The sequence below is a fragment of the Syngnathus leptorhynchus genome, chromosome 22 (assembly GCF_054491065.1).
Source record: "Syngnathus leptorhynchus isolate UIUO chromosome 22, UIUO_Slep, whole genome shotgun sequence".
In the NCBI taxonomy this organism is placed as follows: domain Eukaryota; kingdom Metazoa; phylum Chordata; class Actinopteri; order Syngnathiformes; family Syngnathidae; genus Syngnathus; species Syngnathus leptorhynchus.
This window is the reverse complement of record NC_141216.1, coordinates 4,490,154-4,505,418: the sequence shown is the minus strand read 5'-3', so window position 1 is coordinate 4,505,418 and position 15,265 is coordinate 4,490,154. Positions and strand designations below refer to the sequence as shown.

Genomic DNA, 15,265 nt, shown 5'->3' with positions numbered 1-15,265 from the left:
ATAATTTAATACAATCTTGAGTCTGGCTGAATCTTTACAGAATCAAACGCATCACACAACCATGATGACTTTTAGCACTTATGATCACCCACTACTGGTCTAGAAAAAAAGAAAACAGAAAATAATTCCCAAATCCCAAATCATGGCTACATCTGAGAGAATTTATGCGATTTGTCAAACTGGGATAGACTTTGATTGGCTCAATGAGCTCGGCAAATGAAGCCAGTAAAGGGTGCAGATCCTAAATTGTGACACAGCAACCATTCACACTCTCAGTGAGTGGGAACTGCACTCACGCTGCCTGCACGAAATTCAGGCTAGTGAACCATGACAGCATCACTGACTTGCTACTGTATCTATTTTAATCTGCAACAGGCAAAGACCCAAATTTGATCACTTAAACATGGACGTATACTGACCCGAGTCGGCCCAGCCCTCCATGTGACCCAAAACAGAATAAATAGTATATAAAATGTGTGTATGGATGGATTGGTAGAGTCAGTTTCTTTAGATCGGATCTACTGATTTAAAACAATCACTGTCCGTGGTGCTAAAACGCCCAATACCTCTAAAATCACAAAAGGAAAATCTTGCTGTCAGTGAACGCCACACAGCAGAAGACAGACAGGCATTGTTAATCGATCACCGATTGTCACCCCGGTTAGCTTCAGCGGCTGTCGCACCACCGTGACGAGAGGCTGGCTCGATAAATAACAGCGGCTTTGAACAACTCTACAACCAGTCAATTTAATGGCTGGGACGGAAAATATCTTTCTCAGGGCAAAACATAGAAGCTTCCATGGGCTCGGTGAAGGTACTCGCGCTTCGCGAACTCTTTTGGTTACGAAACTTGCTTAACGATTTAGCTCCCGTTTTAATAAGTTGAGGTCGCCAGTTGTGTAAAACAACTACGTAAGTCGTGTTTTTAAGTTGTATTCACAGTTACTTTTATCGTTTAAACGTAAGTTAAGTGGCGATTACGTACAGTACACATAATCGAATTTTCGATGATCAGTCCATTTGTGTTAAATCTACTTTCGGTAACTTTGAAAATCGTAGCTAATACTAGAAAAGAGAACTGAAACTTAGCAGTAGTTTCCTCTGATTAAAGTTTCCAAATGCGTCAAAGAGAACAAACTCAAGTTGTGTATAACTATCATGCATAACGTTTTGCTAAATTTGTAATTAATATTCTGCTCCAATCTGAAGAGACATTTTATTTCGAGTCCAGACACAGCCACTTGGGAGATTCTCCGATTTGTGTTAGCTTCCTTCTCATGTTGTGTGCTTTTAATCTTCCTCTTTATCGGGAAGATAGTTCGTATATCTGACAACAGTGAGAGCTATTGTTCTATAAATTGCGCCTGGAACAACAAAAGTCTTGCAGGATTCATTTGAGCTCCCACATGCAGCTCTATAAAAGGTCTATTTGCTTTAAATGTTTTGAAATGAAATTCGTTTTGTGGCACAAAGTCATTTTCTTTCAGATGTCGCAGTTATTTAATATATATATGTATATATTTTGCTCTTAAAATGTCCTAAATCTTCTTTTTTTTTTTTCCTTTCTATTTTGCAGATATTGAGGATGGGTGGACGGGGCCATTCTACTTTATCCAGGCTGCAGACCCGCAACTCGGTCTAATGAAGGCATGGCGGCAAGGCGACTCTAAAAGTGGAGGAGACGAATGGGCAGAGGAAGTTGAGCTCACCAAACAAACGGTGGAAGCCATGAACCAGTTACGCCCTCGGCCCAAGTTTATGGTGCTGTGTGGCGATCTGGTCCATGCCATGCCAGGTAAATAATTGTAATATAAATCAAACAAAAAAGGTCAACGGGTAATTTTAAATAGGAGATGCAAATGTATCAGTCTTTGATGCATTTGATGATAACAAGTAGGAGAGATGGTTTTGCTTGTTTAAGCCTCCTGGGGATGATGAAAAAAATACACTGTACATATGTACGCAATGTACGATATTAGTACACGGACTCTTGTTATTTCAAGGTTCCAGCGCTTTCATTGTTCTGATCAAATTAACTGATTTGTGTAAAGGCGATGGGATGTGGTTCAGTGATGTAAGATATTCCATGCCATGGAAGGTTTGAGCCTGAGCCCGCTCTGTTTCCCAGCCAGTCTGTAAACAACATCCTCCCTCATGACAGCAGCTGATATTTATCTATGAAAAAGCACAGGCCTCCTGGCTATTCTCTGGAAGCTTTAGTTTCTATTCTGAAAAACGATTTCGGCTTTTCATCGGGCCAGCTTTGCTGTGCTTTTGTTTCTTTGATTACCGTTGGGGATCAAAAAGAAAAAAAAAAAATCCATGCTGTATTTTTTAATATCGCCGTCTCAGACAATTGTAGTGTACATTTTTTATTTTTTTTAATAAGAGTGAAGACATCTTGTGCTCAGCACATTAGTCATCAATTCATGTCTCCAGTCTGTTTCAAGGCTAAAGGAGAAATGCATTATTGGCGACAACCATTATGTATTGCGCTGAACATCCCATTTTTCATTTTGCTGGGTAAGCGTAACTATCGTAAAGGTTCCAGTAAATTTTTACAATTTTTTTTTAATTAGAGAAAGTAATTTTCTCCATTATTTTTTTTACACTGATTCTAAATCCGCTGTATTTTTTTTCCAAATATAATACGTGATATAGTAAGTCCTTATCTAACAAAACCAAAAACTGCTTCAATCCACTCACAACTGTTATTCTCTCTTTTCGCCACCCAATGACACAGAAATAGAAATGGTTAAAAATGTTTATGAACTGTGTGTTCAGCAAACAAAACCAAAAAAAAAAAAGCCGCAAGGCATCCATCCACCACTGCAAACTATGTTTGCATGATAATGAGGAAACTAGCACAAGGTGCCCGTCTGGCCCTGAGCAGTGGGCACAGAAAGTGAGTGGAAGCGAATCCGTCTGTCTCTTGCTCGCTCTGCAACTACTCGATTTTTTTTTTTTCCCATTGTGATCTGAAAATTCAGCGATTTATTCCCATTTTTAATATAGCCCCACTGTCAATGCTGCTTGCCTGTTGGTGACAGCAAATTGGCAACTGTATTTCTGTTCTCACATATATCTGACATTTTTCTCTTGACGTCCTTCCTCAATCTTGAGTTGACAGCCAGTTTGCTATCTCATCGCCCTGTTTTGACATCTCTTATTTAATGACACTGACATACCCTTGCCTACTTCTCATCCATCTTTTCAGTGCATCCAAAGGACTGGTATACATTTGACAACACTTTGAGTTTTTTCTTTTTCTTCCCCAGGCAGTATTTTTTTTTGCCTATAACGCTTTTGTTCTATAACCGAGCCCCCGAAAGGACGCAATTTGTATGCAGTTTTGCAGTCCCATGTAAAAAAAAAAAAACCCCTACATTAACCCCAAGAGGCTCTTTTAAACACTACAACTGTATACGGGACTTGTTTACACAGCCATCATCCGAGCTGGCGAAATGAGTTCATATAAAGGTACATCAACAACATCAGCTCTTGTTATGCTTGTCCCACATTGATAGGTTGTTTTTGCCAATTGTCTTCATCTTTGTGACATGTAGATCGAGCAGTTTCCTCACCAATGTATAATATACTTGGCCTTAAAGGTAAAAAGGGTCATAAAAATGGTGCAGTTTTCTAGATGTTAGGAATATTAAAGTAAAGAAACATGCTGGACATAACAGACTCCTAATGAGCGCTACAAAAGTGTCTCTGGAGATGCGTAAGGGATTTTTCCTCACGGTACAGTGGGAGTGAGTTTGTTGATGCAGGCATGTGTGTAAAGCTCACTTAAAAAAAAAAATGATATTCTCGTGTTTTACAAAAGTACTGAGAATAGAATACAATTCAGGAAAGAGGATGGCTCCATTTTGCACCATTTGTAATGTTTTTCCAGGCACCCCGACTCAACTTTTGTCTTCCAAACTCGCGTATTTGATTTATTTATTTATTTATTTTTTTCTCCTCCAGTCTCCAAAGCACCAAGGGTGAAGATGGGAATGTTGATCGACTTTTAGATCAAACGCTTCACCTACAGGCTTAGATCTCTTCATCCTTTACAGTCCAGTCAAGCCTTTGCATTACTGCTGATATCACACAAGTTTGATCGGGGCTCACTCAGTTCTCGCATCAATTTGACACCACTTGCAAAAACTCACACTAGAAAGGAAAACAAAAAACTGTCTTTGCTTTCACACCATAGGATAGTGACAGCTCAAGGTTGAATTTATGATAGCAGCTAGTTGACTTTTGATGTTGTGTTGACAAACATTTATCATGGTTTTTTTTTTTTGGACTGAAATAGATCAATTACATTACAGGTCATCTCAAATTGATATTTTAAGAACAGAACAGTTATAGAATAAAAGAAATCATTCTACTGTATTCAGGAAAGCACTTTAAATGGCTCCACTCGCTAATGACGCACTTTCATTGATAAAAGCCGCTGGCGTATTCTTCGGATTATAAGAACAGAAATGTAAAGATGTAACATTTTCTTGTCCACATCCAGCTCAGCTGTTGATTTCCGTCCTTAGCTCCACACGTGCCATCTGGCCCGGCGATGATTATAGGTCACAGTGGAACGAAACACAAGCTAACACCATCGTGCACACTTGCAGCTCTCCAACTGAAAAACCCTTCAGTGCTTCCATTTTTTTTTTTTTTCTCCATTTCCTGCAAATTGCCTACATTTGAGCACTTTGGACCTTTTCAGCCCTGTCATTAACGTCTATTCAAAATTTCTCGACTGACGTAAATATAACCGTAACATAGCAAAACAACGTTAGCAGATGTGTACACTCGTTGCCCCGCGCAATCTCCATATTTCTTTTTTTTTTTTCCAGAAGCATGGAAATGAGATCCAATCAGAAGTGGTCACTTTAGTGTAATCACAGATTCAGCTCAGATGGTGCATATTAATGCCGTATTTAAAACAGGCCTTATTTTATAGCGTGTTGTAATTCGTCTACAACTCCTTCCTTATTTCACCCCGGTAAATAAATGGCGACATAAAAACAAGAACTGATCCACTTTGTTAAGCAAGCTATAAAACTTGTCCAAGTCTTATTTAACACTAGCTAAAAATTGAAACTGCACATGCCGCTCAGCTAAGCAAAGCCATTACAGACCTTGTGCCATTATATATCTTCAAGTTAATGCATAGAGATTGGATTTTATTGGCGAATGTAGGAAGCTCACAAAAAAATAGTCAACATCTCCTTCCAAGGTTTACTTTCAGTTGAGTGCATTAAGTCGGTGCAAAACAAATTGCCTTGTCTGTCGTATGAGTATAGATTGGATAAATGCACTGAGCTACAAACTCAAGTTGCCAAGGTTACCGTGGCAGTCTTACTTGCACCCTTGGTGAAAGTTTCCTTTTTTTTTTTGCAGAAACCCCTTTCAGAGAGGCTCAGGAACGAGACCTAAAGACGGCATTGGAGGGGACCGACCCTTCGATCCCACTCGTGTTCGTCAGTGGCAATCATGACCTTGGAAACACGCCGACCCCCACAACAGTGGAGCAGTACTGCCGTACATGGGGCGATGATTATTTTAGCTTTTGGGTAAGCACTTAGCATATTTTATACACGAACGTAAAGCAGTATATTTGTAATCGCAGTCCAAGTCATTTCCGAAACGTCGTCACCTGTTGGCGTTTTCAGATGACAATTGGCCATTTTTTGTTCCATTAAGTGTTAATGAAGATTTCATTTTGACTTGACACTCAGTGAAAATTGTTAATTGTGCCGGCACGGGAACGTAATGAGTTGTCTGCACTTTTACCTCTTCGGCTGACTGTCGAGCTATCAAAATGCAGATGAGCTGACGTCATCGACGTGACATTTAAATGTTTATCAATGCGTTTGTCCATTACTAACCAGTGAGTTGAACTAATGCTTTTAAAGGGATTGGATGAGTGCTTATCGAGGAACTAAAAAAAGGATAGCACACACTTGGAATGGAAATTTGCTGTTTTGGTTTGTGACTGAAGCATTTTGGTGTTGCTGTTCTCTCAGGTGGGTGGTGTCCTCTTCCTGGTTCTGAACTCCCAGTTGTTCTACGATGCTTCAGCCTGCCCTCAGATCAAGGAAGCTCAGGAAAAATGGCTGGAGGAGCTGCTGAGCAAAGTGGCATCCTCCTCTGTAAATTGCGCCCGTCGTTATTTAAGATACTCCCTCCGCAAGGCTCCAAATTCGCGGTTTGGGTTGTCAAGCCAAGGAAAATATTTCCGAGCCTTGCTCTATTATTCGACACGGATACATTGACAATAGAATGATCGCAACTTTGTCCTTGTTCAGGCACCCAAACACATCATCGTGTTCCAGCACATTCCACTGTACATAAAGAATCCCGATGAGGAAGACAACTACTTTAACCTACAAATGGATGTCAGACAAAAGCTGATGGACCAATTTAAGAGAGCTGGTAGGACAAGTTTAATTTTATTCATTTATTTATTCAGTGTTTGCAAATGTTATTTTTTGAGGCCATATTGCCCAGCCCGCCATTTCACAATGAGTCAATTTAAATCAAAATAATTTGATTGTTTTGTTCTTTGGCCGCCAGGTGCCTGCCAAAATGATTTCAAACCACTGTCTCATCCAGTCAATAAAATAATGTAAAATGATCTCGAATAGTGGTTTAAAATAGATCGTCTTAATACTTCTTAGCTTTCTGTCAGCCCTCTTCATTGCCACTTAAGATTCTTAACCCAGAGGAATCATACGGCGCTAAAACCAGAAGAGAGGATTATTTTTGCGCATACGGTACAGCCACAATTGATTTAAATAATGACTTCTTCAAATTCCATTATTATGGACTTAGAAGAGTCTGTAACTGTCTTTACTTGGCGCGCACACATACACATACTGGGACAATTTAATACAACTGATTGACAGGCCCACCTTCTTCTCAATCATTCATCAAGGTGACTGTTGGAGGAGAGTTTTAATTCAATTATGCCTGCATGTATTTAACCGTGTTTTGGTCTGATGAGCATTAAAGATTCCTCCTCCAAACAAACAGCGGTTAATGATTTTAAGTGCAACATTTGATTTTATATGCAAAAAAAAAAAAAACGCAGGGTGTTAAATAATAAAGAAATACATTTAAAATAAATAAATGTGGTGATAAATATTGATGACATTCTTGCTAGTGCTGACTTTAAAAACAATGCACAATGCGTCTTGCTCATGTCTGTACTTGGGTGCAGATAAAAAAAAAATTCTTATAATCTGTGTGCTTTGCTTGCGCTTCAGCTATGGAAAATGATGCATCTTCTATTGATGGTAATTTACCTCCCATCATCCTTGTGTTGCGTTATCCACGCATCATGTCCCTCCCATGTGTCTGTTCACACCACTGCACCGTATGATCTGAAGCCTCCAGATGTCCTCTTGTACTCTGGTGATTAGTACTGTCATTGCACTAAAGGGCAACATCATTAACCTCACATGGCAAGCGCACCTTTAGCCACTCGGGAGGATTCAAGTTCAGTGCGGAACAATCTAGCATCAGATCGTACAGATAAAATCCAGTACTTGTAATGTCCGCTGATATCAGCCAGCGGGGAAAAAAAAAAAAATCTGAAAAATAATATATGGCAATTAGTTGATGCTAACAGAAAGATAAATAAGTGTTTTTCATTCTCGAGTAAAATGTGTCAAACTAGAAAAAAAATATATATATTTGTGTCGCACGGGTTTGTGACCACGAAAATGATTGTGCGGCGGTGCATTTTTCTATGCCTGATAAATTTGTCTGCGAGTATCTATATTTTATCTCGGCGCCACAGCTGCATATCGGACCGAGGCACACCAATTAGTCTTCGTCTGGCTCGTCGGAGTGAGCAGTTTACACCACGGGACTGTTGACTGCATTCCAGCTCATATTAATGATACAGTGTTTCTGCGTTATGACCCCCCGATGGGCTAATAAAGCATCACAGTCCCCTTTTTTTAATTGCACAAGCACTTACCGTGGGTTGGGGGATGTGACACTCATTTGTTTAATATTAAATTTTCCTTTGCCTGTTCTTGCACATCACGTCAATGTTTTCTTTTTAAACTTACAATTAAGTCTTATATTTATCGCCGGTCAGTGTTGTTTCTTCCAAATTGACTTAATGACCTCCAAGATGGTTTTCCATTCTTCCCAAGGGCGCTTTCATGCTACTTCATCGCTATCATACCTGTAATGGTTGTAAATAAGGCTCCCTTAGGTTTTACCGTTGCACTTTAGCCAGCGTTTTTCTGGTCGCCGCCAGCACAAAGTTTACTGTCATATTTGTCGAGTAAGTTTGATGCACTTCTCTTTGATGAATACGGAAAGCCCCGTAGCTGGCCCACCGGTGTGTTTCTATTCAAGAGGCAATTGGAGGAGTAGGAATCCCACTTGTGCTCTCAGCCTCTCCTCTCACCATACAGTGGAGTAGATGGAGAACTGTAATTAGATTCCTATGCCACCTTGCCTCTGAGAGTTTCTACCCCTCATCTGGTATATTTTGTACCATAGGAGTGAAAATTGACGGGGAAAAAAAAACCAATAACGCGGCTGAGGAAGTCATCGGGGTTTCTCAATTTAACCGGTGGCTATAGAACAGCGCATACGTTAGCCAATTAGCGGGCAAGATAAGGCATGTTCTTGTTCTCTGTCGCTTATTCTCTTCTCGTTATCAGCGAGGATGCTTCCATTTTTCAAAAGGGAAGGCACATTTATCACCCAGCAGGGATTTGATAAGAGGTCACAGCTAAGCCTTTAACCCCACCGTCTTGATGATGAGCTTGAACAATGCTTTTTTTTTTTTTTACTCAAGAGTATCTCGGAGAGTATCAAGGAGAGGATTTATCGTCTCCTCATGCTTCTAGGACATCGATCAAGATTAGGGATGATGAAGCAGTGAGCATTTAGACCGTAATAATAATAAATAGAAAGGCTGTTCCTTTGTCATTTTAAAATGGTGTCCAATCGTATGTGATGAGTCTGCTCTGACACAAAAATAGCCTTTTTATTTTTTTAAAATTTCCAAACCCCTTTTGTGTGTCCGTGTGGCTGTTTGTTTGTAACCGGAGGGCATACAGTAGGAAACGGATGCTTGATGGTGGCAGAGATTTATGGAGAGATTGTAGCTGGGAGATGCCTCAACATCATTTTGCTTCCCTCTGTCATGCAAATTGCCCACACCATTTCAGATTTGTAATAATTTCGCTGTGCTTTTTATGACAATGGTCTCTGTCGAAGCGTACACTTTGCATAGGAGAAGGGTCATTGAAGGTAAACGGCTTCTTCGGGTTGATTGGTTGAGACAAACCCAATGGACAATTAGTAAATCCCGTCTTGTCGTCGGCGAATCAGTCACCAGCAAGACGATAGGGTGATGAATTAAAATAGCCGCCTCGAAGAAAGGGTCGGAGGTATCAAACGTAATTAGATTTTTGTACGCCTTTAATCTTTCGCTTTCCATTTGGTCGTCATTGTCAGCGGGGGACAATACAGCAAAGAACCTTTCTGACTATTCAACAGACTCAGCAATTGTGTAATACACGGCTCCAATCAGCCCTATACATAACAGTCAGGGGGGGGGGGATACATTTTAATTTTCCAAACGTGAATCGTGACTTTTCGCAGCCATCCGAGAATTCAATTTGACTGCATGTAATGCCTCCCCTCGCCCTTTTGCGTTCTGTATGTTTTCATTACTGTAGCTGCTTACTCTAGACTTTTTTTTCTTTTCTGAATGAACAAACAGCACTCTCTCGCTCCATCACTCCCCCCCCCCTCCCACCCTTACAAGTTAAAGCAAAGCCCAATCCTCCCATATGGGAGTCCTTATCATAAAAAAAAAAAAAAAAAAGCGGGACTATTTTTTTGCCTTACAAGTAAACAGGATTTCCACCGAGAGCCAGACAAGACCAGGAATTATCAACCCAGCGTGTGCATTTGTTTCCATTCGGGTAGCTAGCTAGCCACTCAGCAAGACAAAATGTTCCGGAGACACACAGAAATGTCTTATAGCGCGTATTTCACAGCATTTATGGTTCATCGTCAGTAAATGAGAGCAATTTTCATCCTTGATGTAGCTTGGCTGACTACAGCAACGACTGGAGCGTTTAAAGGTTGGAAATCCCAGAGGGCCACCCACACCAACTGCACCGCAAGGCTGCTTTGATAACAATACACAGAGTGTGATGTATGCCTTCTTATGGCGGGGAGAAGTGAAATCACTTGTTTTATATTTGATCTTTGTCAAATTAAGGTTATTTTCCCAAGAAAGGGGGGGCCGGCTGTGATTAACAGCGGAAACCTATAGCAAAGAATCCAAGGCCCACCCGTTGTGAAGCTTTCAATTCTGCCGGGAATTAAAGCAGCCTATGTAGTTTTTCTCCCCCAGCAGATTTCAGAGCATTGATTGATTGAAATGAAAATGACTGCACTACCTTCATTTCAATTAAAATGGACGATTTTATACCTGTAAAACACCGGAGCGGTATTATACAGATAAACACAAATTTTTGCATGGCCAATGATTACGCCACAGTGACACGGCGCCACCGCCGCAGGGCGAAGTCAACCTGCGCCGCTCTGATGAGAATGTAGTTTGTAATTGAAAAGAAATTGAAAATCCCCACTCCCTAATGCATGTTCCTGCTTTGTTAGAATATTTAAATGGAAAGCTGAGATATCTTTCATTATAACTTTCTTTTACTCCCACATTTTTGTCCATACCAATACTTTGTCTTAATTGTGAGCTTTTGAGTAAACATCACAAAAAAATAAACAGCAGGGTGTCGTTTTAAGCATATTTTTAAATCAACTATTCTGCACAGTGTAGCATAGAATCACCCAATGTTGGCTTATTTAGGTCATTTTTGCTTTCAAGTGTTGCTCTGTAAAAATCACAGAAGCCTATCTTATTCATAGTTCTCTGCGGATGTGGAAATTATTATTATTATTTTTTTAAAAGAGAAGGTTTATCGTACCTATTTGCACCTCGCTGCAGGGGTGAAGGCGGTCTTCTCTGGCCACTATCACCGGAATGCAGGCGGTTGCCACGACGGCCTCGACATGGTCGTGAGTTCCGCCATCGGCTGCCAACTGGGCGAGGACACGCACGGCGTCAGGGTGGTAGTGGTGACGGCCGAGCGCGTGGTCCACCGCTACCACAGCCTGGAGCGCTTGCGAACGGAAGGGATGGATGAGGACCTCAAGAAGCTCCTGCAGGCATGATGGTCTTCCAAGGCTTTTCATTCTAATTTTATTTTTTTTTCCAATTAAATATGCAAACATTCATTTTTTTATGCCCCGAGGTGTTACAATATCAACATATTTTTATTCTGTGACCTGGCCACTGTGATGTCATTTTCAGTTGATAGCAAGTGGCAAAATGGCCGCCCAGTGAGATGGATAAAAAAAAAAAAAAAAAAAACGTTGATTTTTTTTTTTTTGTCTAACTCATAGTCCTCAATCACAAAATTATTCAAAATGCCGTTTTTAGACTAGTCAGGGCACATAAAACATATTATAAATAATTCTTTGGAGTTGACTTCTACTTTAAAACGTTAAATGATATCTACATTTTTATCGTATACACTCCAATTGAATGATATGAGCAAATATGATAACAATTGCAACTCTAATATACATACAGCAGCAACACATAGCAACATCTCATGTAATATTCAGAGGCAAATATTCTCTTTGCTCTGTGGGAACAACTATTAATAGAGCTTACATAGTAGGGGACATTCTCTGAAATGCAAAATGTGAATATGTTGCCATCTCACTCGGAGACAGTTGTAGGGTAGTGCTTGCATTTTTATACAACTCTAAAGGCCTGTTTTCTTTGCAAATGGTACAACCGGTGGGACGTTTGAAATTTAAGCTTCCACTGTATTGTGAATTCTCCATCCAGGAGTCACCGACTACAAAATGTGCCACATTAGACCAAGAAATTGGATTGTCATTAAGTGGCGCTAAATACTGGTGCTTTTTATGTCATGGCATTGTACAATTTTTTATTTTTATTTTTTGGCAATGTGAAGCGCAGCTACGAGTCACACACGTTTGCAGCATAGCTTTTGATGTCTGGTAGAATTGAGAGCAATTCCAAGTAGCACGTTAATGTCGACAAATGTGATTGGGCTGAACTACCAAAGAAATGGATCTGTCTATGCAATGATGTCCCTTAGGGCTAATGATCAGCATTGAGATGACGATAATGATGATGATGAACCATTGTTGCTTTTTTTTTCCCCTCCATTATTGTGATAACTTTTAACGTTAAGGATTTATCATTAATGGATGAACAGTGCTCCCGTAACTAGCAGGAATCATTTGGTAAGCTTTAACGTACTTTTTTTTTAATGATTATCATTTTCTCTATTACACAAAAAAACTTTTTCTTCCTATGAAATCACTGTTAGGAATTTATAATAGTTTATTTGTGTCGCAGTGATCTGTACTAATCTTTCATGTCTTTTTTTCTCACACTGAGCAAATAATCCCTCCGGAGTTAATTTGTTTTTCTGTGTTGAGGATTACAATGCAATTTCTTATTTTTAGGGCTTGATAATGAAAACAGAGTCAGATCTGTTGTTTTTGTATCCCTATGATAGGATTTTCCGCATGTATCTCGCAAGACTTATCTCTTGGCTTTTATTTGAAGTGTTTTGGCAAAACAACATTAAGTGTGATCATGTTATTAAAAGTCTAATTTAAAGAGCCTGGGCTCAAATGCAGTTTTCGGAACACTCGATGCTGAAGCCATGCGTTGCATTCCACCGATCTGAATATGCCGTAACCAATGTGCGAATGTTTCAGTTCAATTCCACGCACAAATACTCACACAATCACTCAGACGTGGCGAGATTGTTGTCACGGTAACCTTGTAGCTACACATCTGTGTGTCTTGGTGAAAGTGCCAGAAAATGTATCCATCCACTGTCTCCTTGGTTTCATAGGTGATTTTCCATCAGCATCGCTATCACTGACCTCATTTCACACTGACAGTTTCTGTCTCTTCTCTTCCAAAAATGTCAGCAGGTGATGGGTGGGTGAAAAAGGGGAGGAATGGCCAATAAGCATGATGTGAGAAAGACCGTCTGTCTCCTTTTTCCTGCCTGAGAATGAACCTTCCATTTTTTTTTATGCTTTCCTATTAGCCAAGCACATTAATAGCTTCACCCGGTGTCGTAGTAGGTGTCACACAATTGAAACGTCTAATTGTAATGAAAGACCGCTGTGACCTGATTGGTGATATTTTTATAATAAATGTTGATTGAAATGTGATTGCACCTGCAAATTATCATTTGATATATTTATATACAAATGCACTGTCGAATTTATTGAACAATTAGACTCAACTGGATTTATATTTATGTGTAGAAAGCGAAGCGTGGAGACTCCCTGTCCCTGAAATTGAATGAATGAGGCACGTTTGTGGAAAAGTCGTTTCTTCCTGGACAATCGCACCATGTTTTCATGGTTCAATAAATAATCCATTGACATACATGCCTTACACTTGCCGTCTATGCTTTACTGCAATTGATTGTGATGCGTTCAAGAGCAGCTCAGAAAAAAAAGCTGTTTTAACCCATGCTGAGTATTTCTTTTCTTTCAAACAGGACTGTGACTGTTTATCGGCCTTTAAAAAAGATGCCTCACTTTACTATTCAGGTATGTACAACATTGTCACTTTCAGTTCTGGTTTTCGAATTCACGTCTGTGGCCTTTTCAGAATGCACAAAACATAAATAGCTCCTAAAGTATCACCGCGTCAATTCTCTTCAGTAAATGTGACTGTCAGTTACTTTGTCACTTTTCTAGACAGATGCAAAGTCTGATACGAACAGATGCACTGGGAGTCCAAAAAAAAAAAAAAAAAAAAATGCCGGCGTTATGAATGCAAGTTGTACTTCCAAATGATCAGGGTGGCACCAAGCCTGGTGACAGAGTGAGCCATCTGGGCAGCAGATAGCCGGTGACGATCCACATCCATTTCTGTGCCCTGCCCTCTGGGCTAGCAGCCAGCTGGATGAGGGGGGATTAACACTTAAGTGGCGTGTTTTGATGATTCGGGGATTTGGTGGGGTCAACTCGTCACGGGATTCGATGCGGCTGCCAACTGAAAAAGCTATTGGCAAATATTTCACTCGATTACAAATATTCTCTCTGTCAACATTAGCTCGCCACATCTCCTCGATGGCCGTCCAGTCGCTAATGAGGCCGTTATGCCGAACAATAAACAGAATGTATCATTATCACAGGAGATGCAAGCTAATGATACATTAAAGTGTCAGGTGCTGTACGGCGTTGAAATTCACTCCTCGTAATTATAATATTTCTTCTCAAGTAAGGATCGGGAAAAGATTCTCCTCCCCCCCCCCAAAAAAATCCTTCTGTGTGTATTGCATGCTTGTAACATGTTGACAATTCCATTTTAATCTGTTTTTTTGTAATTAGCCAGGCAGCACCAAAATAAAGGCCGAGCGATTTAAAGACGAAAAATCCAATCAAACACGCTTCTCACGACACATTGGCTGATAGCGTGGACGCCGAGTGCAGAGAGACAATTACCCTTTTTTACGCACACTGCTAAGTACACAAACTAAATGCAACACACACATATGCTGGCATCACAATGCTAATTAATCCACATATCTGTTCCCACACAGGACATCCTTGGCTTTCATCCCATCCTCAATTAGATTGAACTTCCAACTGCTCTGTTAGTGTTTGGATTAGGCGGCATTATGAAGGAATTTCGAGTGTTTGAAATCCTGCCTTGCCTTTTGACCTCCCGCATCAAGCGTTTGACAGCTATCTGGCTTTGAGAGGGAAATGTGTGTATCGCGATATTTTAGTGCGCAAGAGTTTGTGTTTATTCATACGTGTTGGTGAAAGCTTCCTTATGAGTGCCGTTGCTATGTGTTGTCATGACCTTACGTCACACTCCTTAACTCTTCTTTCTCGTACTCCATCGAGCGAGATACGGGTCAAAGAAAGAGCAAGAGATTTTTCGAATGTTTCCGCAGCAGTCTCGGGCAAAACCTTGTCGAGCCTTTTTTTTTTTTTTTTAATCTGACAGTAAATAACTGTGAATAATCACTGATGTTTTTTTTGTTTTTTTTCAAAATTTTGTGCTGTATGCTAAAAATTCATGTTAAACTGGGAAATGTGAATATTTGAATCTAATATGAGCACCTCTTCCTACCAGCCAAGTGGACTCTCTGGGAAGTCTCTGCTCAAGATGAAAATCTCC

The 15,265-nt window shown here is 40.2% G+C and overlaps 1 protein-coding gene across 3 annotated transcripts; it reads left to right on the top strand.

The window, feature by feature from the left end:
• Window positions 1–621: 621 nt before the first annotated feature.
• cpped1 (calcineurin-like phosphoesterase domain containing 1) lies at window positions 622–12,726 on the top strand. 3 transcript variants are annotated; one of them, XM_085904271.1, is made up of 6 exons: window positions 622–814; window positions 1,577–1,795; window positions 5,398–5,570; window positions 6,024–6,149; window positions 6,306–6,432; window positions 11,006–12,726. In XM_085904271.1, exons 1-6 carry the CDS (start codon window positions 751–753, stop codon window positions 11,230–11,232), a joined length of 936 nt encoding a protein of 311 aa, XP_085760397.1. In that variant the 5' UTR covers window positions 622–750; the 3' UTR covers window positions 11,233–12,726. The 3 variants fall into 3 exon arrangements, with proteins under 3 accessions (XP_085760397.1, XP_085760399.1, XP_085760398.1); XM_085904273.1 differs by lacking the exon at window positions 11,006–12,726 and adding an exon at window positions 8,822–10,989; XM_085904272.1 differs by lacking the exon at window positions 622–814 and adding an exon at window positions 823–1,423.
• The last annotated feature ends 2,539 nt before the right edge of the window (window positions 12,727–15,265 follow it).